The sequence below is a fragment of the Dryobates pubescens genome, chromosome 27, assembly GCF_014839835.1.
Source record: "Dryobates pubescens isolate bDryPub1 chromosome 27, bDryPub1.pri, whole genome shotgun sequence".
NCBI classification, from domain to species: Eukaryota; Metazoa; Chordata; class Aves; order Piciformes; family Picidae; genus Dryobates; species Dryobates pubescens.
In genome coordinates, this window is record NC_071638.1 from 3,569,936 (window position 1) to 3,593,472 (window position 23,537).

General features: G+C 41.4%; 1 protein-coding gene across 2 annotated transcripts in view; it reads right to left on the reverse strand.

Moving 5' to 3' along the window:
• SMC1B (structural maintenance of chromosomes 1B) overlaps positions 1–23,436 on the reverse strand; it is a 39,673-nt gene extending 16,237 nt beyond the window's left edge. For both annotated transcript variants that reach the window (XM_054173913.1, XM_054173912.1), the window contains exons 1-14: positions 23,328–23,436; positions 21,063–21,251; positions 20,422–20,534; positions 19,119–19,322; positions 18,423–18,661; positions 17,662–17,917; positions 16,207–16,347; positions 13,446–13,528; positions 12,273–12,480; positions 7,887–8,072; positions 6,007–6,186; positions 2,820–2,966; positions 1,590–1,727; positions 956–1,072 (exon numbers count right to left, since the gene is read on the reverse strand). In XM_054173913.1, coding sequence (XP_054029888.1) covers positions 956–1,072; positions 1,590–1,727; positions 2,820–2,966; positions 6,007–6,186; positions 7,887–8,072; positions 12,273–12,480; positions 13,446–13,528; positions 16,207–16,347; positions 17,662–17,917; positions 18,423–18,661; positions 19,119–19,322; positions 20,422–20,534; positions 21,063–21,251; positions 23,328–23,436 — 2,310 coding nt within the window. The remainder of the gene's footprint in view (positions 1–955; positions 1,073–1,589; positions 1,728–2,819; positions 2,967–6,006; positions 6,187–7,886; positions 8,073–12,272; positions 12,481–13,445; positions 13,529–16,206; positions 16,348–17,661; positions 17,918–18,422; positions 18,662–19,118; positions 19,323–20,421; positions 20,535–21,062; positions 21,252–23,327) is intronic.
• Positions 23,437–23,537: the final 101 nt, after the last annotated feature.

Sequence of the window (23,537 nt, forward strand, 5' to 3'; positions counted from 1 at the left end):
ATATCTAGATGATCACTTTATGTACAGGCTGGATTTTCAAGGTACTTCAAAGAAACAGTAAACTGAACTATTGAGAAAAAAAATCTGTACTTGAAATTTTCAAGTAACGTTCCTGGTACAAATCCCATGTACAAGGCACATGGTCTACAAAAGGTTAACTGATCTAAGCTCTTCTTGACAGCATTAATCATTCCAAAGACAGTTTTAAGTCATCACAGTATAACCAACTTCCCTGGTTTTGTCTATTGTTCACAGTCAACTGCTGAGAAAACTGAACAGTACACAGGACAGTCATCTAAGTTGCTGGTGTGGTTCAGTTTAGTAGTCATGAGGTTTTGGGTGACAGATTGGACCTGATGATCTTTGAGGTCTTTTCCAACCTTACTGATTCTATGATTCATTTTAATCCTGTCATGCAAGACCTGTGGAGTAATTTTCCGTGCTTTGCTGTACAGTGAAAGTTTGCACTGAGAGCTCTAAAGCTGTGAACTTCAATGGACTGTCCTTGTTCCAATACTACAAGAATTAAATCATATTTATTAGCAGAGCAGGAAAAGGTGGGTGAAAACCAACCCATCTTTTTCAAGCTCAAAAATGTTCTCCTGCATCAAATGAAATGGTAGTGTATAAAAGCTTTATCTCACCTAATATTCAAGAAGATTTGGTTAGTTTGGTTTGTGTTTTAGCATGTAACAGTCACAGAATTTTCATTTTAAGGAAACTAATTTGCAAAGTGGAGACATACATGCTAACATCCATGTGCACTTCTGTTCACAGTTACCTTGGTCAGAAAGGCAGAGAATATGGGAAGATTGCTGGAGTAACTGGTAACCTTTGCCAATAAAGCAGTTTCCAAAGTTACAAGTTACTCAGGTGAAAAAAGTTAGCGGGAAGAGAAAGAACTTTCTGCAGTGTTAACAGCATAAGCTGTCAACACCATGATAGAAGACATTACCTCATTAATCTGTTTCTTAAACTCTTCCATTTTTCCATTTCTTTGTGCTACTCCTTCATTCAGCATATCATACTGAGACTCAATATTTACCAATTCACTTTCCAGTTTTGATTTTTCCTAAATAGAAAGAAATGAAAAGGTGGCATTTTTTTTCTTAATAGGATGGTCAACATTCTAGACACTAAGGGACAGGTCAATTCCAGATCATGTTTTCGTGATTAAAAGCATAAATGTTTTCTTCTCAAATGCCTCTTACCCACCAATACTGCATGTTTCCATCTAATGATTACAGTTTTTGTGAGTTGAAATTAGACAAGTACCATTTAAAGTGCATTTTGACTTACAGACTTCTGAAGGTTGCTTAATTATACAAATGAAGCTTACTAGAAACTTGAAGTTAAGACCCAAAATAGAAAAAGCCTCATCTATAATTACTTTGCAGTCTTGGTTTTTATATTTTATTAATTCCTCAGATCTTTGAGGCCTTTTCCAACCTTGTTGATTCTATGTTAACTGCTGTATGCAAAACTTAAGTAGAAAAAACTATGTAAAGAAGTGGTATTTACTTCACCAGTAACAGCTTCAGATAAATAAAATTATTAAACATGAAAGTCCTAAAAGCTTTGCACTATACCCTGTAGAGATTAGCAAGATGTTTCTTTTTAATAATCTCTAATTCACTCTGTGAATACTTAAGACGTGTCTGAATTCCACTGCACTGAACATGCAACTGCTTCAAGTCAGTCTCCTTACGTCTGATCTTCATTAAGTCCTAGAAAAATATTACAAGAAGAAAAAAAGGCATTTTATTAAACAAAAAGTGACTTCATTGGAAATTGCTCATATTTTACATAGAATACATAGAATAAACCAGGTTGGAAGAGACCTTCAAGATCATCGCGTCCAACCCATCAACCAATCCAACACCGCCCAAGCAACTAACCCATGGCACCAAGCACCCCATCGAGTCTTCTCCTAAAAACCTCCAGTGATGGCGACTCCACCACCTCCCCAGGCAGCCCATTCCAATGGGCAATCACTCTTTCTGTATAGAACTTTTTTCTAACATCCAGCCTGAATCTCCCCAGGCGCAGCCTGAGACTGTGTCCTCTTGTTCTGGTACTGCTTGCCTGGGAGAAGAGACCAACATCCGTCTGTCTACAACCTCCCTTCAGGTACTTGTAGAGAGTAATAAGGTCACCCCTGAGTCTCCTCTTCTCCAGGCTAAGCAACCCCAGCTCCCTCAGCCTCTCCTCGTAGGGCTTATGTTCCAAACCCCTCACCAACTTTGTTGCTCTTCTCTGGACTCGTTCCAGCAAGTCAACCTCCTTCCTAAACTGAGGGGCCCAGAACTGGACACAGGACTCGAGGTGCGGCCTAACCAGTGCATTTTGTACTTCTGCACTACATAAAGAAGTCTCTAGTGACGTAAATGCTGATAGCACTGGTCATATTCAATAGGAACTTGGAAACAGCTATGCCAAAAGAAAGCATAAGCTTGCAAGTTCCTAATTCCCACTCTGTCCCTCTTCCAAAACAACTGAAAGTATGACACTCTGAGAAACTGGATCATCTTTTCCACTAAAAGTCCTCAATACTTTGACCAGTTCTTTCTCCTTGAAAGAACTTGTATCAACACTGTTGTCCTGATTTTCCACCTCTGTGATACGTAAACTGACCTGGCAGCTGAGGGCAGAAACTCACAGTTGATTTATCGTTAACTGGAAGAGGATTAAACCAGCTACTATGCCCTGTCTGCATCTTCTAGGAGTTCAAAAAATCATCTTCCCAGAGCTGAATTAAATTAGATACAACTTTCACTCCTTTAAAAGCACATAAGTGCAAAGGCATAGAGAGACCTTACCTTTAACTCGTTAATTAAGTTATCTCTTCTTTCTTTCATTTTATTTATTTCTTTCTCATCCCAACATCTAGCTTTAGATCTTAAATCACTGGATCCTCCAGAAATCACTCCAGATTTTAAAAATAAAGTTCCATCAAGAGCCACTGTCTGGAAGAAATAAATAAATAACTAACATCAAATATATCTGAACAAAAAGCAGCCAAACCACCCCAAGAAGCAGTGCACCATGATACGGCAGTTAAACAAAACCAGCCACATTTTAGTTGGACTCCAACTTTGTTTCCTGTTCCAAACCTGCTGACTTTATACATGAGGCCATTAAAAAAAACAATTTAAAAAACACTGGAAATCTGTAGTTTCTTGGCACTAGTCACATGTAGGTATTATTACAGCTGATCAGAGAAGGAAATGAAATTGTATTCTTTCCTTGTATTTAGCACATTCCTGAGGCATTTGTGTGTATGTTAGCACCTGAGAAAGTTCTGAGTCAGCAGAGTAAACCACATAATGGAGTGAAGGAAAACTGTTTGTAATGGGAAGTGGGAACCTGTGCCTGTAATGGGAAGCGGAAACTTCACACTCACTTTCAGCTTAAAGCTAGTTTAATCAAGACTTTTCTTTTAAAATTTATTAAGTGCATATAAAGGTTCCTCCAACTGTGACAGCAGTCAAGGCACTAAATAAGCAGAATGAATTGCAGGAAGAGACAGAGAAGCTTCCAGCATCCAATGCAGACTATATCTACAAATAAGAGATTCTGCCAAATATTTTAGAAAGCATTTCTTCACAGAAAAACCAACAAGTTCCTATTTTCAAATGAGACAGTTTTAACAACAGGATGTTGTAGTTTGAGCTGGGTGCCCCCCTGGTGCATTCACTTCCTGTGTCCAGAAGTCCAGCCCAGAGGGATGGACACAGGAAATTGTGTATTTCCTACCATAATTCTTTGCACCACTATAAGATCCAGTGCGGAGTCTGGCACTTCCTCTTTCCTTCCCTCTCCGAGACTTGGTAACTGGGGGAGAGATCTCCCGGCCATGGGCCTGATTGGGCCCAAGGCCACAGGGGGATGGGCAGTCTCAGGCCTGGCCAGCTGAGACTAGCCCAGCAGAGGGAGGGGGAAGAAGGAGCCCTGGGGGTTTTGCATGCACCCTCAGGTGGGGATGGGATCTTTCTTTGTCACTGCGCTTTGGGTTTTCTGTAACATTCACTGCTTTCTATTTAAACTTTCATCACTTTTTGCAATCCGTTTGCCTGAGTCGTTATTTCTGCCTGTGGTGGGGAGGGGATCTGCCCCAACCCATTACATTTTGGCGCACCAACGTGGGGCCAACTGCAGCTCGGATTGCAAAAGATGGAGAGTTTAAATTTAGTTCTGGGCGTCGGTTTGGGTTTGAGAAGCTGGGGCTCAGGTTTTGTGTTACCGGGGCGACTGTGTGAACTCCTGTAGACTGCAGAAGGATACCTGGTGCGTAGCTGATGGCATGGAATTCCCTCCTGTTGCTTGGGAACAGCGAGGGGTGGTTCTTTCTGTGACTTTCTGCCCAGGGTAGCTTAAGAATGCTCGAGTAGCCTAAGAAGGCGAGACCTGCCTTCTCCTCGTTCTCTGCGGAGCGGCAGGGAGCGGAGGAGGGGCAGCGGCAAGCAGAGCGTGGTCGGCCCGCGGCCGCTGCGGGGAGCGGACACCCGCGGCGAGCGGGCAAGCGACTGCTGGAGGTGACTCGGACTCTGCATCGCAGCGACAGAGACGGCGGGGGCTGGGCCGGGCCGCGTTCAAGCGGCGGCGGCGGCACCGCCCGAGCCGGGCTGCGTTCAGGCGGCGGCGGCAGCAGCTGTAAATCTTTCCCTGGCGTTTTCGGACGTGTTCCGAAAATGGCGCCGAGCACCTGGCTCCGCCTCCCTGCTTCTTCAGCGGGCTGTGGCGCAGCTCCTCCCTCTTCCGGGGGTGGAGGTTGTGCAGCCGGATGCTGTCCTGCCTCGGTACGCGAGCGCCCAGCCGGGGGGTGCGGAGTGCCTCTGACATGCATCCGTGTAGCTTTGGTCCGCGTGAAAGCGGTTGGCTGCGGCACCCTGGATGGATTGAAAAAGGCAGTCGTGGAGCCGGATTGTTCCGACTGGCCTGCCCCAGGGGTGGAGAATTTGCCGCTGAATAGGAGAGTAAAGGCTTGGCTGAGAAGTTGTGAGGTATTTCCAGGTGACCAGGATGTCCCAAGGAGTCCACAAGGAATTCACACTGCAGGAGAAGGACTGCGTCGCTGGGAGGTTCCATCACATGAGGAAGAACAACTGGAATGGACTGATGCTTGAGCCTGAATGAGAGACTGTTTGAGTGGACGCCCAGATGAAGAGATGGACTCTGCCGGACATGTCATCAGAAGTTTTCTGATCTGATGATGTGTTTGGGTGCAAGGATTATGGTATGAAATACAGGGGTGGCATGTTGTAGTTTGAGCTGGGTGCCCCCCTGGTGCATTCACTTCCTGTGTCCAGAAGTCCAGCCCAGAGGGATGGACACAGGAAATTGTGTATTTCCTACCATAATTCTTTGCACCACTATAAGATCCAGTGCGGAGTCTGGCACTTCCTCTTTCCTTCCCTCTCCGAGACTTGGTAACTGGGGGAGAGATCTCCCGGCCATGGGCCTGATTGGGCCCAAGGCCACAGGGGGATGGGCAGTCTCAGGCCTGGCCAGCTGAGACTAGCCCAGCAGAGGGAGGGGGAAGAAGGAGCCCTGGGGGTTTTGCATGCACCCTCAGGTGGGGATGGGATCTTTCTTTGTCACTGCGCTTTGGGTTTCTGTAACATTCACTGCTTTCTATTTAAACTTTCATCACTTTTTGCAATCCGTTTGCCTGAGTCGTTATTTCTGCCTGTGGTGGGGAGGGGATCTGCCCCAACCCATTACACAGGACCATCCCTCCTCCTTTTCATCCTAACAACCACACCAAAAAATATATTTAGACAGTAACTTTTCTCCAATTTGCCTGCTTTTCTAAGGAAAAGACTTCAAGGTGCTAAAGAGGAAAACATAACCATGTGACATATCTGGGGGCTTATTTATGTGGGAATAGATGAGACAGTACCATTCTGTATCAATCTGTGATACAGGGGACAACCACAGAAGAATTATTTAAATGGCAAATATGTAACTGCAATGAACAACATTCAACAGAATTCAGCTTCTTACTTTCAGTCTCACTGGTCCATCAAATGCTATTTGTTTTGCTTCTTTAACTGTCTCGCAGACCAAGGCATTCCCACTCACAAACTGAATGACTTTCTTTATCCTTGGAAACGGGGTTTGTACAACGTCCACCAGCAATTTAACTCCTTTTATCTCTCTTAACATTTCATTGATTGGTTTCACCTGTCAAGCAAATAAGCAGCATTTAGAATCCGTGTTGTAAGAGTAAAGCATGCCTGAATGCGAGTGGTCTGGAAAGAGAACACACAAAGCAACAGAGCAGGGGTCTCAGTCACTGTAAGACTAGAGACAGATCTGGTTTCACATTCTATGTATGTTATATTCCTTAAATCTGCATAACCTCTTTAACTGCACACGAAATGCAAGTAGCAGGAAGAATAAACAAAATGAGTCAGAGATCAGTTTATAGTTGCAGTTCTACAATCTCCTCAGGATCATGAGGACACGGTAGGATGTATCCCATAACTGGAGTGCTGCAGTGGAGGAACACAGGTGTCCAAGGGGTGGTTTCTGCTGAAGGTCCTGGTCACACTTACTGGGTGATGCAAGAGAATGGTGAAATTCAGTGTATTCTGCAAAGAAATCTAACTTTAGCTGAGAGAGTTTAAATTCAGAGTGTTGTACAGATACAACATCATGCCCAAAGGAAGACTCCGTGGGCAATCTACAGTGCATGAACCCTAAGAACTCCAAGAGCCATGAGTCACCTGAGAGTCCCTGTTCCTTTTCTTCATCTCTTCTGCAAAGCAGCAAACTGTTTTCTTGTTTCCTGTTTTTTCGACTTTTGAATCATCTACATCTGAGGTTACCAGAATGAACTATGAGCTTTATTTACACATTATTGTAGATATTGTTTCAGGTTAGATGGATAATATTGGTGGCCAATGAAATTGTTCAGAAGGGGTGGATTGTGGGGGGGGTTTAGGCTATGCCTTTAAAATTTTGTTACAGATTTTGAGCAGAAAAGTAGAAAAATATAAATAAGTCACTACTGGGTGTAAAAAGGTAAACTAAAGATTATTCTAAACAAATGCATTGGAGAAACATCTGCTGTAAGAGTGGCTGTACCAAAACAGTTCTCTTTTCTGATCTCTTTCCTGCTTGCTTCGCTCAGGAGAGATTAACTTGCTTTTCGGCTAATCTTGGCTGCATTATTTCAGTTAAGACTAACCCCTGCTTTCTCTCTGTGAACAGGAGGTTGGGTGGGGGCAGTGAAACAGCTTCCCTGGTCTATGCCAAGGGGGGATTTTCATGTTGTTTAATTGTAAATATCTGTATAATATTGTAAATACTGTATATTTTGCACATATTCATTGCATTCCATTGTAGAGTGTAGTTTTGCTTGTAAATACAGGTCTTCATTTGCTTACAACTGAGATGGTCTGGCAAAGTTAATGTTGGGGTGGAAATTTCAACCCACCATAACAGATTTTTTAGGAAGGGCACACTAGAAAGACAAGGAGGTGGAGTTCCTGTGTGTGAGAGAACCACTGGAATGCATGGAGCTCTGCCTGGGGAAGGATGATGAACCAACAGAGTCCCTGTGTAAGAACTGAAGAAAGACCTGGTCAGGGAACATTGTAGTGGGTTAAACATCTTCATTAAGGATCTAGATGATGTAGCACAGTGTACTCTCAGAATTTTGCTGATAACACAAAACTGAAAGGAATGCCTGACATGCCAGCCAGCCATGCTGCCTTCCAGAGGGACCTCAGCAGGCTTGAGAAACACACCAACAGGAACCTCATGAAGGTCACCTCCTAAGTGCTTTGCCTTAATACTTGAGCCTGTTTCAGTTAGGTGTAAATAAGCCAATAGCAAGACTAACCTGCTGAAGACAAGAAAAATTAAAATGGACTTACATCAAGGTAATCCAAAGCAAGAAAAGTTTCAGGTTCAGCTCGTTCCTCTTTTAGGTACCGAATGCAATCTCTCGCTGTTTTCTCAGTGGCAACAACAATAGCAGTCATGTATCGGCTGAACACCTTGGTAATAGCAAGGTGGTATTTTTTATGAATAGGATGACACAGGTCAAGCAACCTTCCAAACTGAAGATAAAAATACAGAGAAATATTAGTATGTTCCATTACACATGAAAAAATGTTTCTGCATACAAGATGCTGAAGCAGTAAAGAGGCAAATGTGTTAAGTATCTAACAGCTGTGCTACTCTTACAACTGCTGTACAACAGGAAAAATAGAAATCAAGGCAGTCAATCCAAATTACAGAATCACAGAATTAACCAGGTTGAAAAAGACCTTCGAGATCATCAAGTCCAACCTAGCACCCAACACCATCTAATCAATTAAACCATGGCACAAAGTGCCTCATCCAGGCTGGTTTTAAACACTTCCAACACCTCCCTGGGCAGCACATTCCAATGGCAAATCTCTCCTTCTGGGAAGAACTTCTTCCTCACCTCCAGCCTAAACCTCCCCTGGCACAGCCTGAGACTGTGTCTTCTTGTTCTGGTGCTGGTTGCCTGGGAGAAGTGACCAACCCTCACCTGGCTGCAATCTCCCTTCAGGTAGTTGTAGACAGCAAGAAGGTCTCCCCTGAGCCTCCTCTTCTCCAGGCCAAACACCCCCAGCTCCCTCAGCCTCTCCTCATAGGGCTCTGCTCCAAACCCCTCCCCAGCTTTGTTGCCTTTCTCTGGACACCTACCAGCATCTCAAAATCTTTCTTAAACTGAGGAGCCCAGAACTGGGCACAGGACTCAAGGTGTAGCCTAACCAGTGCTGAGGACAGGGGCAGTCTATCTAGCTTGCTTTTATGCGAGGTCACAAAGACAGAGGTGTGAACACATTGGTGTCTGTGGGCCCTTTGCATGCAGAGGAAAACTTGATGACTATGCCTAGACCTCAGTGGGAGCCCTGTGGCCTTCAGAATCTGAAGGGATTTATTACTTGCCCTGAGGTTACTGTTAAGTATCTCTGTATTTTACTCAGAATGTCTAGCATACACATACACAGAATGACAATAGTGAAGCTGGCTAAGCAACTTTCTTGAAAAGAAAAAATGTAACACAAAATGTGACCTTTGAATGACAGTAAGAACTGTCAATCGGAAAATGGTAGTCAGAGAGGCACTATTCCAGTCTCAGTTCAAAAGTATCTGCCTACTTTAGTAGCATGGAAAGAAAAACTGGTTTTCTTTTAGTCCATACAATGAAGCCTGTTTTGCCATATATTGAAATACAAATCAGTTCTTTGCTGTACATGCTTCTTAAAGATCTTCTGTTCTGTTTCTGTAATTACAGGTACAGTTGAGCTTTCTCTTAGCAATTAATGCTACCAGCGTACATTCTTAACATTATAACCTGTCAATTTATGCAAGAGTAATTTTTCTGCTTATTGACATATGGCTACTGGTCTCCTCTGGCCTCTACAGTTTTAATCTTCTCAAAGACAGCTGCTAAGCCCATTCAAAGCATAATTTCATAAATGACATAATTGAAAGGCATTCCAGTAGATTAGATCACAGCCTACTACGATCTGTTTTCCTAGCCTCCTCTGGACAAATAGAATAGAATAAACCAGGTTGCAAGAGACCTTCGAGATCATCGCATCCAACCTATCATCCAACCCACCTAATCAACTAAACCATGCAACCAAGCACCCTATCAAGTCTCCTCCTAAACACCTCCAATGATGGTGACTCCACCACCTCCCCGGACAGCCCCTTCCAATGGCCACTCACTCTCTGGGTGTAGAATCTTTTCCTAACCTCCAGCCTAAACCTCCCCTGGCACAGCTTGAGACTCTGTCCTCTTGTTCTGGTGCTGGTTGCCTGGGAGAAGAGACCAGCCCCCACCTGGCTACAATCTCCCTTCAGGTAGTTGTAGAGAGCAAAAAGGTCTCCCCTGAGCCTCCTCTTCTCCAGGCTAAGCAACTCCAGCTCCCTCAGTCTCTTCTCACAGGGCATGTGTTCCAAACCCATCACCAACTTTGTTGCCCTTCTCTGGACACGTTCCAGCAAGTCAACCTCCTTCCTAAACTCAGGGGCCCAGAACTGGACACAGTACTCAAGGTGTGGCCTAACCAGTGCAGTGTACAAGGGCAGAATGTCCTCCCTGCTCCTGCTGGCCACACTGTTCCTGATACAGGCCAGGATGCCATTGGCCTAGCTTGGTGTCGTCTGCAAATTTACTGATGATGGTGTCTTTCCTTTTCTGAAACAAAGCTGAAGCAAGGGTAACGCCACAAAGGTCTTTAGTTCCCTGGTTCCCTCACACACTGTCAATCTACTTGGATGGTTCTATCTGCAGCTCAGACATGTGAAGTTTCAAACACACAGAAGTGTACAGTGGATCTAACTGTTTTCAGATACAAGCATTTAAGTCCAGACAGAATACTGGATTTCTGTGAAAACAAATACTGCAGCCCAACAGTAGCAATCTTGCCAATTAAAACTACCAATGTAGGAATGCAATTTTGAAAATTAAATTGTAAAAATGTGATCAGCTGCAAAATTCACTTTGTTGATCAGGCAACACATGGAAACACACCAGCCACTCATAGAGCACAATCCCATTGCTGCATGGCTACTCTGGTTTTCATTTTTAGAAGCCATCACACCTGTAAATACTCTTAAATTTGCACCTCCTGAATGTAAATGACAAAACATGAAGAACATCAGCTCTTCCATAAGCCAGCAGGGTTATCACCAATTTGACCCAGCTCTAGAGTGAGCAAAAAAGACATATATCAATCAGCTTTTGGATGTTTTGGAACATCATGTTAACATGGATGAAAAAATTCTGAAGGACAACTGAAAAGCATATTTCTTCAAAACACCATAATCAAGACACTTGTGAGATTCTGAGGTTTTGCCAAAAACCAAAAAGCAAAGAACAACTGGAAACATTTTATTTGTAGGTTTCTGCAATGTTCTTATGGCAGCACTAAGAATCAGAGATATGTAACCATTAAAAAAAACACCACCCAAAACAAACCCACAAGATTCTCAGTTAGAATAAATAGAATAAACCAGGTTGGAAGAGACCTTCAAGATCATCGCATCAAACCTATCAGCCAACACCACCCAATCAACTAAACCATGCAACCAAGCATCCTGTCAAGCCTCATCCTGAACACCCCCAGCGACAGCGACCCCACCACCTCCCCAGGCAGCCCATTCCAATGGGCAATCACTCTCTCTGTGTAAAACTTCCTCCTAACCTCCAGCCTAAACCTCCCCTGGCGCAGCCTAAGACTGTGTCCTCTTGTTCTGGTGCTGGTTGCCTGGGAGAAGAGACCAACCTCTGCCTGACTACAACCCCCCTTCAGGTAGTTGTAGAGAGCAATAAGGTCACCCCTGAGTCTCCTCCTCTCCAGGCTCAGCAACCCCAGCTCCCTCAGTCTCTCCTCACAGGGCTTGTGCTCCAAACCCCTCACCAACCTTGTCGCCCTTCTCTGGACACGCTCCAGCAAGTCAACCTCCTTCCTAAACTGAGGGGCCCAGAACTGGACACAGGACTCAAGGTGTGGCCTAACCAGTGCAGTGTACAGGGGCAGAATGACCTCCCTGCTCCTGCTGGCCACACTGTTCCTGATGCAGGCCAGGATGCTTGTGCATCTCAACTGACCATGAACATCAGAACAGATTTATTGGACTGAGACATAGTCAGAGATCACCTATTAGATTAGATTTAAAAGTTCTTATCTGGAATGGCCTCCAATATTGGAGTAAATATTTTTAAGTGTCAATAAAAAGGTGTAAATATGGGTTATAAACCAATCAATGTCTGCTGGCAATTCAGAATCAATATACAAAACAATGACATTACTGAAGAGTAATGTATATGAGACACAGTATATGATAAGCAAAGATGAACTGTTTGGTAACATAAAAATCTCATTCACCTAAGCAAAATGGTCCTTTGGAAGAAGCATTCTTTCTGGATCTCACAGCTAACCTTTCCATTGATTTGTACAAAGTGATCAAAGTTAAATTTGAGAACAGAAGAAAACAAAACCAAAGCTAATGAAACTCCACAGAATCACACAAGAGATTAAAATTATTCTTTGATGCAAGTGGTAATTTGTCTGCTTCTGGAAAGTGAAAAACAATGATAGTATATACTACTGTCAAGTAATACTCTTTGGCCAAGTACATTCAAGCTAGCATAAAGTTTAAAAGATGAATTCAAGACAGTCAAATTCACTCTAACGGCTTAGTCAGCCTAAGGCAGAACTCTCCAATCTCAATTGTAAACTAGAGCATTTACAATGAGGCCATTTAATTACCACAGAATCTGGATAAAGTCTTCTGAGACTTTCCAGGATCTCTGCTTTCATCTGCTGACGCCTTGTCTCGTGGTAATCAATTTTGGCATTCTGCAGCTCACCAACTGTTTTGTTCAATTCTTCATTCACTTCAGCCATTCGTATTGTTGAATTCTCAATTTCCTTAGTTAGCTCTTCTTCTTGCTCTTTCTTCTCTTTCAGCAATTCCCTTTGAACAGAAGCAAAAGTAAGAGACCAATTTACTGTTTCATTCAGACAAGCTTTAAGCTTATTGAACTGAAGTCATTCTACAGTCAGGGACTGTGAAAGTCATTAGAGATTTAAAGTATCCCTAAGAAGCCACTACTTATACAAGTTGCATTCTGCAGTATAACCTATTTTTTAAGGTTTCAAAACAGTGTTCACAAGAAAGCTTTTGCCTGTGTTATCATGTAGCCCTATTGTTTCATCCTCCATCAATATAAGTCCTGATAACTGTAAAACTGAGAATTCTCATGCAAAATCACTAAGGCTTCACCACACTCTATTAGAGTGTGACAGTTTTAGGCTACCATTAAAGTAATTTTGTATCACAACCATCACAATGGGTCTACTGTTCCCTAGCCATAGCAGAATTTTGTTCAGTGACAGCTTTAAGCCACATTAAAGATGCACAGCAAAAGACTAACTGAAAAAAAAAATCTGTAATTCTATGGAGATTACCTACTTTAACCTCCTGCATAAAACACTGATGTCCAAGTTAGTTCAGGTTGCTCAATGAAGGCTTATTAGCTCATTTCACAAAAAGTAAAACTCATGTAGGAGACAAGACCCAGGAAACAAGAACTGAGCTATGCTTCCACTATGCAACATAAATATTAATGCTTTCTGGAGCTGCCAGCTGCAGCGCTGCCTCTTTCTCTTGCTCAGAATTTATACACTAGTAGCCCCACATCTGCACACCCACAAGACATTAGAAGCAATAATAAAACTGGTTTCAAACAATATGGAGGAGTCATCACACTTTATACCTTGACAGCTAAAGTAACTGAAACGCTAATTAAAATTTTATATAAGAACTAGGATTCTTATTAATTCTAAAAGACTAGAAAATTGGAAGACTGCCACAGTAATGTGACAAATGTGTAAACACAGAAGAACTCCAATTAGCTTCTATTTTTTTTTTTTACATACATGCACATCTTGATATATTCTTCCAACTTCTCTATTTTTTTTTCATGCTCTTCTATGTGTTCCGCAGTCTGTTTTATGTATTCCTGTACAATCACAAATAGAATGTTAAAAACATGTCAGAGGAAAATGACAGCTATAAAGCTCTCAATTCAGAACAAGTGCTGACACAGAGCTTTGTTCTTCCTTGTTTGTATTTATTTCATACCTTACTAACAGCAGCTCATCTTCAATAGTGAACAGAACAGAATTAACCAGGTTGGAAAAGTCCTCTGAGATCATCAAGTCCAACCTATCACCCAACACTATCTAACCAACTAAACCATGGCACCAAGCACCCCATCCAGGCTCTTCCTAAACACCTCCAGTGATGGGGACTCCACCACCACCCTGGACAGCCATTCCAATGGCCTATAACACTTTCTATGAAGAACTTCTTCCTAACATCCAGCCTAAACCTCCCCTGGCACAGCTTGAGACTGTGTCCTCTTGTTTTGTTGGTGGTTGCTGGGAGAAGAGACCAACCCTCACCTGGCCACAACCTCCCTTCAGGTAGTTGTAAAGAGCAGTAAGGTCTCCCCTGAGCCTCCTCTTTTCCAGGCTAAACAATCCCAGCTCCCTCAGCCTCTCCTCACAGGGTTTGTGCTCCAAACTCCTCCCTAGCTTTGTTGCCCTTCTCTGGACACGTTCCATCTTTCCTAAACTGAGGGGCCCAGAACTGGACACAGCACTGGTTAGGCCACACCTTGAGTACTGAGTACAAGGGCACAATGACTTCCCCACTCCTGCTGGCCACACCATTTGTGATACAGGCCAGGATGCAATTTGCCTTCTTAGCCTAACTGCACCATGAACAACAAAGGGAAATTATTTTATCAAGGCCATTACTGGATATTTTGTATTCAGCTAAATTAAGAAAAAGCCTCTTCTGCACAAAGAATTGTAGGTGATAAAAAGAGAAAAAAAAGAATAAAAATGTGCCTTCCTTGGACAAAGATAGAGGCTTTTTTCCTAAAGACACATGAAGAAATTGACACAAGAGGTTCCAGCCTGACACAGAAGCATAGTAATAAAACCCAAACCAACAGTGAAACAAGTATTTTCAGTTACTCAGACTGAATAGAGACACACTTAAACTAACACAAATGAAAGAAAAATAAATATATTGTTACCTACACATTTTATTAAGCCTTAATTTAAGGTATCCTTGTGTCATTTTGAACAGTTGTAGGGATGAAGAGTCTGCAACCTGTGTGCCTGTTTCAATGTTTCACTATCCCTGAGGTTAAACAGTTCACCTAATACCTATACAGAATGTCCTGTTATGCCCACTGTCTCCCATACGATCACTTTGCACCTCTGCCTATTAGGTAATGGCAGACAGCAATAAGGTCTCTCTCCAGGCTGAACAGAATCCATTTTCTTAGCCTCTTCTCATAAACCAGGTGTTCTAGCACCAGCCAGTTGGTGGTTGGTTGCTGGATTCATCCCAGGGTGCCTCTTGCACTGGGGACAACAGAGCCAGACAGAGCATGCGTTCACATGCACACTGCATTGTAAGCAGTGCTCACCAAATGTCACGAGTACAGATGAGCAATGCCAACTCATAATGGACAGACAAGCATTTTATGAACTCTCAACTATCCCTTTTTTCCCCTTTCAGCAGCACAATGGGACTTGGAGATTTTTAGAAGCACAAGCAATAAAACTTACTTTGTGTTGAGGTTTGCATAATAACTATTAGTTCAAAAAGAAAAAGTAGGAAAAAAGTAGTGCTTTATCAAGAGCAAATGGATGCACAAGTATTAACTTAGTTATCATGGCATAGACTTTACACCCTCACAGCTATATAGTGAGATACAGACTTTCCCACATAGGCAAGCTTGTATGTACATGAATGAGGCATTAGGAAATCTAGAACTGGTAAAGTCCCATCTCATGGACTTTTAAGTTAAGTTTTCTGAACACAAGGAGTCTCATCTAAACCTGGACTCCATAACTAAAAGGTGAGTGAGTGCACATTGCCTCTCTAACTACTTAATAGATGATAGAACTGCATGGTTAGCATAGCCGGGGGGGTGGGGGGCGGAAATTATGTTTTCGGTGTGTGCAAGGTTTCCATCAATAGACAGCTGAGATTCTGTCCTTTCTTTCTGTCCTATCAGAAGCATAATGAATTGGGAGATGATTTTTCTGGAAGAGAAAGTCATACTGGAAAATATAGGTGTCTTATTGCGACATGTTTACATCTGCCATGACAAAAAGAAACCTGGAAAAAACCCAACAATAATGATCTGTATTTATACCAAACATCCTGCCTCAGAAATGCAACAGGAAAGTGGACACCAAGGGGAGTTTTCCAAATACAACACACTCATACACACCACTAACCTTAGAAACATCTCAGCAAAAAGGTGGCTGGGATCAAAATAAGCCTCTGAAGGTTGTGAGTATGATACAGATAAACAGTGAGAGGACATCTCAGACAGAAAACTATGCTTGCAAGACCAGTAACTGGTTATCAGACCCAAAGCGTTCAGAAGGAAATCCTCAGCATAGGCCTACACAATCATTCTCTAAACACATTCAGAAGCCATTTTGCCACACTTGTCACAACAGGAAAACTCTACTAATTCTTGCAACATGTCTCTTTTGCTGAGTATTTATGTCAAAGCATTTAACATGTTTATACAGACATTTACACCAGAGGGAGGGGCAGAGAAACATTTTTCTCCTTAAAACAACTCTAACTTGACACAAATACCTCAACTTCTTTTTTCTTCCTCCGATTAAGTTTCAGCCTTTCTTGATCTGCTTTATCCTCCCAACGAAGTTTTTCTAGCTGCTGAGTTATTGTAGCTACTTGCTTTCTTGCTATTTCCTTTAGCTCTTTGTAACGCTCCAACTGGATCAATAACAAACAAAAAAAATCCACTCCACTGAAAGCATTGTTACAACCTCCAACAGTAATTGCCTACATTATGATAATTAAGAATGTGAAAACCACCAAACCCTCCAGAAGGTCCTACTAGCTACTAAATGCATTTTAAGAAGTTACATATTATTAAAGGTTCAACCCAAAGCTTACAGTTAACAGTTTTTGCCTCTGGTCTTGTGTTAGGCTTCTGTTTACTCTTATTTTTCAGGAACATTTCTGAAATTTGCAGTACTTCACAATCAGTTTTAAGGTTAGCACTAAGTTTTTGCACAGCCCAAACTTGTTCTAAGTTTTGCTATATATATTTTTTGCTCATATTATCAAGCAATTTTAAGGTAAACATTATACACAGTCCTGCAAAGTGATGACTAAATGACCAAATGTCTCTGAAGCACAGATTCGCAAACTAAAAGAACAGCTCTACAGATTCTCCCTCAATTGATCAGAAAGCATTTTAAGGAAGAGACAATAGTGAAAAGTAGCTAGCACTTCATTTTAGAAGCACTTCTGGCAATATGGATGCATAGATAGCTTCCTTTAAAGTGAATTTGCTGTAAAGTGATGCAGCCCTTCCCTTTAAAATACCTTAAAAACAGCTTACAAGGAAGCTACCCAGTTTAGATTCTGACCCACAGTAGATGTTACATCTGGCTTGCATTTTTGTTGCAGTCTTGTTTTTTCCTAACTGAATTCCTGCACCTCAGCTGACAAGTCACTCCTCAAAACTTACCAGTGTACCATGTGCACTTTCATAAAGGTTAAAAAAATAGTCAAAGAACAACCTAACCATGGATTACATGTAGCTATAATTCTAACACACAGATGACAGCCCCTGTATACAACCATTCTGAAGTTTCTATCAAACTCCCCTCAACTTTTTGTTCACTGAAAATTCACTGCATCCTCTCACATCAATTAGAATATGCACTTCACACCCTAGGATGGAAGCATATTGCTTCTAATCTCACAATGGTGAATTCTTACATCTCTACACAAGTTAGGATTTACTCCCTAGAAGTGCCCCACATTTTGGAACTTCTGTGAGATCTGACTTCCCACCAAGAAAGGAAATGGCCCACTCCCTCCACATTGTACTATCCTTTCTTCTCATCCAATAAAATTGTTAACTTTTATTTAGAAATAGTTTGATGTTTGTTTAAGCTCAAGTGCCCTAAAGATCATCAGAAATTACAAGTTATTAGTGAAAGAAGAGTTTCTCTGTCATCACCAGGGCTTTTTGGACTTCACTAGTAAACAGTACCTTTTGGTCTCCTCACTCACCTGACTTTCCCTCAGCTCAACATCTGCTGCTGCCTGCAGTATCTTTTCAGCCTTCCTCTCAAATGCTCTCCATGCCTTCTCAATATCATTTAGTTCTATTTCTAGTTCTTTTATGTTCTGCTTTTCTTTATCACAAGATTTCTCCTTCTCCCTTAGAGTTTTTTTAGACATTTCTACTTTCTTGATTTGGTAGGAAGTGTTCTCCTTTGCTTTTATATAGAGAGGTCTCTGCTGAATCAGTGATGCTTCCAGAGTCCTAACCAAAACAAACAACCCAAAACGAATAAACAACCCAATCACCGAACAAGCAAAAAACACATCCAAAACAACAAATATATATTAAGAAAACACTAAAAACCCCCAACAACAAAAACCCAAACAAAAAACCCCACACCAACAAACAGAAAAGCACCCCTCCCAACCACACATGCAAACAAATAATCAGGTGTCAGCTTCAAGGTTACATACCCAGAGGCCATTTTTTATTATCCACTGGAAAAACAAATACAAGAAGTGAAGCATAACTGTCTAAAAAATGTAACAGCAAACAAGTATTATGTAAAGAATTTACTGACAACCTGGGCATGGTGGTGGAGATGAAATCCATGTCTAGATATTACCTTAGTAAACTACTTATGCTGACTTCCATAGTGTTAGGATACTACCCAACTGCCTTAACAGGAAATACAAACCTTCCAAGCAATTCCCAGAGCAAACAATGCTTTAACTCAGCTACCAGAGAACCTGATTGGAAAACCTACTTCATTTCTCTTTCCATGTGCTGTTGGTCTCTGCTTAGCACACCAAACACTTTTTTCTTGGCTCTAAATGCATCTTCTGCTGCAGAAAGAGACTCTTTCTTCATATGAATGTCCATATTCTTTTCATCCAAACTTTTTCGCAGGAAGTCAATGTCTTTTTCATTGTGATAAAGCTGGAAAAGCTGCAGTTGTATCCTTTCTTCATCAAGTTCCTTTATAAACATCTGGTAATGCTCTGCCTATCAACATTCAATTTTATTTATGGTTTGTAAAAAAGTATTTTCAGCTATGAACAGTCTGATTTCAAGTCCAAAGATGATAGAACAGTTTTAATTCCAGCGATGTGCACTGATCATAGAACTCAAACATGTAAGTCAACACTTTAATTAGACTGGAAAAACTACTTTCATTTATTTAGATTTTATTATATGTGTTGCTCTATCCTTTGAGATGATACAGCATGTAATATAGTATATACTGTGTATGTATATAAAATACAGCACATTATTAGTATGCATACTACATAAAGAATGCATACAGTATACAATACTATAAATTATATAGTATACCATACTTAAAAATACTAGATTTAAAACAACAATTCTTCAGGCTTTTCATGAGAAAAATCAGTATTTAAGGTTATAAAACATGCAGAATCTGAGATCTTAAGCAAAAAAGAAGTAATTTTTGAGTTACCTCATCTTTCTCCACCCTTGCTTGTTTGCGTTCTGCTGCAACACTTTTTTTCTTGTTATACTTAAACTGTGCATCCTCTTCTGCTTGCTGCATTTGTTTCTTCTTTTGTTCATATTCTTCAGCATACTCCCATGAATTGCTGATTTGTTCAAAAAGTTGAGTTCTCTCTTTTGGCTTTTTCATTGCAATTGATTCTACTGTTCCCTAAAGTAAAAATTGGGAGAAACATTATACATATATATATACACACACACACACACACACACACATATATATAAACAAATTAAGCACTGTAGGTCATTATGTTGTCTAATGAATCTCTTTATAATACAGATTTATCTTTGGATATATTTATGGTTAACAGAATGCTATGGAAATGTTTTTCAAAACTCAACAAAACATTTAATACCAAAAGGAGTATCGCCCCATCCACCCCACCTAATTAAATTACATCATTAAAAGATTTAGAATGTCATATATGACCTATGAAAAACACCTTCCAACTAAATCCACCTGCACAAATCAGTGCACAGTATCACATTGGGAAAATTAAATCTTCTTAGCCTCATTAAAGGAACTGAAACTCATTTACAGAGAAAAATGAAGTAACACCTCCCTCAGTATTACAAAAGCAAAACAGGCAAAAATCAATGCACTAGAAGACTACATCACTGCCAGGGTAAAGGGGAGCAGAGTCTTTGTCTGTGCCCTGGCTGCTCAAATTTTCACTGACACAAAGGAGTTACTATTTTCAGTAAGGAGTAGGAAATAAGTTTCTTCCTTGGGAATTTTCCTTATCAACTGCAAGGAAGACAATCCTGTTAAATATAGTCTAATTAAATATGCAGCATTTCTGACCTAGACAGTCAAATACTTGAGAACCTTGTAGGATATGCAATCTCTTAATAAAAAATCTGACATATTTTCATGCATCTTGACTAATAGGAGTGTTTTAAGATGAAATTAGCTTTTTCCACTTATAGGATTCTTAGAAGACACAAAACATTATGTTAAAAAAAAAAAAAGAAAAGAAAAGAAAAAGAGATCCACATTTTCTTATAGTCTCTGAATAATAAGACTATACCATTGCTTCCAGATTAGCTTTTGTCCTACTAATACGCTCATATACACACAAAATTCATCACCTCCATTTTTAAGTGTTTTAGTTCTTGGCTGAGGTGAAGAAAGTCATGCATTGACTTGGAAATTCGCTCAGGGTGCCCTCATTTCTTTCAAATAGATAACTGTGTACTCCTATGAAATCACCTCAACTGTTTTTATGTTCTTTACCTTAAATACTCACCTGAAAAACAAGACAGTTCCTAGCTTTGGCAAATATGCCAACTTTTTCAAGCTCAGAGAGGTACGTAGATCGGCCAACAGATTTATCATTGAAAAGAAATTCTGAACAGTTACCTAAAAAGGGGAAATGTAAAAACAAACCAAGCAACAAACAACGCAAAATGCATAGGAAAAAAATAAACTAGTGAAACAATTTCACTGAGCAATTTCCTCAAAGAAGAAAACAGACATCAATTAGTCCCTTAGTCACTTCATTGTTCTGTATGAAAACTCTAGCTGCAACTTCCAGAAGTACTGACAGATCCTGGAGCGCACATGCCTGCAGCAAGATGTCAGATCCCATTTTCTAGAGCCTACACCATCTATGTATTTTTCAAGTGAACATCTACATATCAAAGTCTGAACCAAAGAACACACTCACTGATTTTTTTAACTTTGCCCCAATATGTTTCTTTCCCATTTTAACATGTGCCTATCAAAATGCTACCAAAGGATCCTAACAAGTATTGCAATACTGAGGGGCTTAATCCACCCAAACACAAAAGAATATTAAGCATCTGAAATTCAAAGCTGAGTATTCTTGATCTCTATTTTCTGCACATCAGGCAACAGAAAGCAGGTTTAACAGAATCTGCTACCTACCACGGATAACTCTTGAAAATCTCTTTTCCTCCCCATCTTCTTCAGAATACACCAGTGTCACACTGGCCACAGAAGAAACTGGTTTTCCAACATGTGCTCCATGAATGAGCTCTCGAACGCTTTTAACTCGCAAATTAGATGTCTTTTCACACATTGCAAAACTAACAGCATCCATTATGTTAGATTTCCCTTAAAAAAATAATAATTTGCTTTGACATAGCAGAAATCAAAGGAGGCAACTGATTAGTTATTAACTAAACCCCATATGTAAATGTGAAATCCATAATTAATAATATTTCTAGTGCTCCATTTGAAGAAAAAAATATTGCATGTGAGGAGAAAATCCAGTTCTAAGATGTAACATCCTGGCAGCAGACAGTAAGGCTGTCTATAAGAAAGATCACCACAGATTCGATATGTTCAGTCTTGTGGAACAAATTTTCCTTACAAAGGTATCTCTGAATGTCATTAAACTGAGCAAGCAACATCATCATCCTTGATATTTTCATTTCTGCAATGCAGTCAGCAAGGTTTCCCACATAACCACTCTACTGCATAACTAGAACTTGGCCACTAGAAATCTTCTAAAGAATCACTATGATTGGAAAAGACATTCAAGATCATCAAGTTCAACCACTATCTAACCCTACCAGGGCCACCACTGCACCATATGGTTGGGCACCATATGTTGACAACTTTTAAATACATCCAGGGATGGCAATTCATCCACTTCCCTGGGCAGCCTGTTCCAGCCTTTGATAACCCTTTCTGTACAGAATTTCTTTCTAATGTCTAATTTAAACCTCCCCTGGTAATGATGCCACTTCGTCTTATCAGCTATGACTTTTGAGAAAAGATGAACACCCACCTCTCCACACTTCCTTTCAGTAGCTGTAGAAAGTGGTAAGGTCTCTCATCAGCCCCCTCATCTTCAGACTAAACCACCCCAGCATCCTCAGCTGCCCCTCATAAGACTTATTCTCAAGACCCTCCACTAGCTTTGTTGCCCTGCCATAGACCTGCTCCAGCACCTCCATGTCCTCCTTATACTGTGGCACCCAAAACTGAACACATTACTCAAGGTGTGGCCTCACCAGTGCCAAGTACAGGGGGACAATCATTTCCCTATTCCTGCTGGCCACACTACTCCTGATGCAGGCCACGATGCCCTTAAACCTCTTGGACATGTGAGCATGCTGCTGGCTCACGTTCAGCCAGCTGTTGACCAACAACCCAAGGCCCCTTTCTGCTGATCAGCTTTCCAGCCACTCAGCCCCAAGGCTGTGTTACATGGGGCTGTTGCATCCTAAGTGCAGGACTTTAAGTCCACATGATTGGCCTCAGCCCACTGATCCAGCCTGCCCAGGCCGCTCTGATGAGCCTTCATACCCTCCAGCAAATCAACAAAAACTAAATCTTAAACTAAATCATTAATAATGTGGGGAAGACTACAAGAATCCTTGGGGTTCTTCATTCAGACAACCTTCATTTCCTGTTGTATTGTTCTCTTGTCAAATAGATGATAAAAATCCCAATTGTTCACTGGAGTTTTCAGAAGTGAATAAAATTTTTGAAGTTCCAGCACTCACAGGATAACAAAGTGGAGTCTATAAACCAAGGCTTTTGTGGGCTAAACTACAAAGCAGCTGCAACCCTGAAAAGCTACTATCTCCTTTCCAAAGGCATTTATTTACTCATATGACAAAAATCACAGGGCCAAATCAAGAAGCAGCTTTTTACTGCTACAGCTTACAACTCATAACAATAAAGTAAACCCACCTTTATGTGACCTCAGTAAGCTAAACTACAAACTAGAGTGGCAAAGGCAAGGTAGGCTCAAAAGAGTAGACCAAATGGAACCATTTCAACCCTATCACCTCTGTCCCCCCATGCTAGAGAATATCTATGCCTTAAGGTAAAAAAATTCAAAACACATTGGCTGATCAGCAGCCTCCAAAACACTGCTTCTGCTGCCACACCTTCAGATGTGTATGAAGAGATTTTAAGCAAGTCTTTACTTCCCCTCCATCAACCCCTGTGGTCTTCCACAGGCAAACTCCTGCTGCCCTCACCCACTCAGAGCAGGCATGCTGGCCCTCTTCTTGGGCCTGCACATGCACTACTGCTTTTTGCTCCCCCTCAGGCCTGTGGTGTTCACACAAAAGACCTGGCAAAGACCAGAAAATCAAAGCCTAACAGCTACAATGAAGACACAGAGCCACCCGGTTCCCACTGCCAGCCTCCCCACATGCCTCAGCCTGCTACCTGATCCATTGGGCCCCACGATGCAAGTGAACTTCATGAAGGGGCCAATAACCTGCTGCCCCCGCCAGGACTTGAAATCCTTCACCACCAGCAGCTTCAGGTAACCCATTCCTGCAGCCCTGGGCAAGGAACAGCTGAGGCTGTTAGCTGCGAGCTTACAACACCAACCCAATATTTAAACAATACAGCAGTACGTTATCAGTCCGCCTT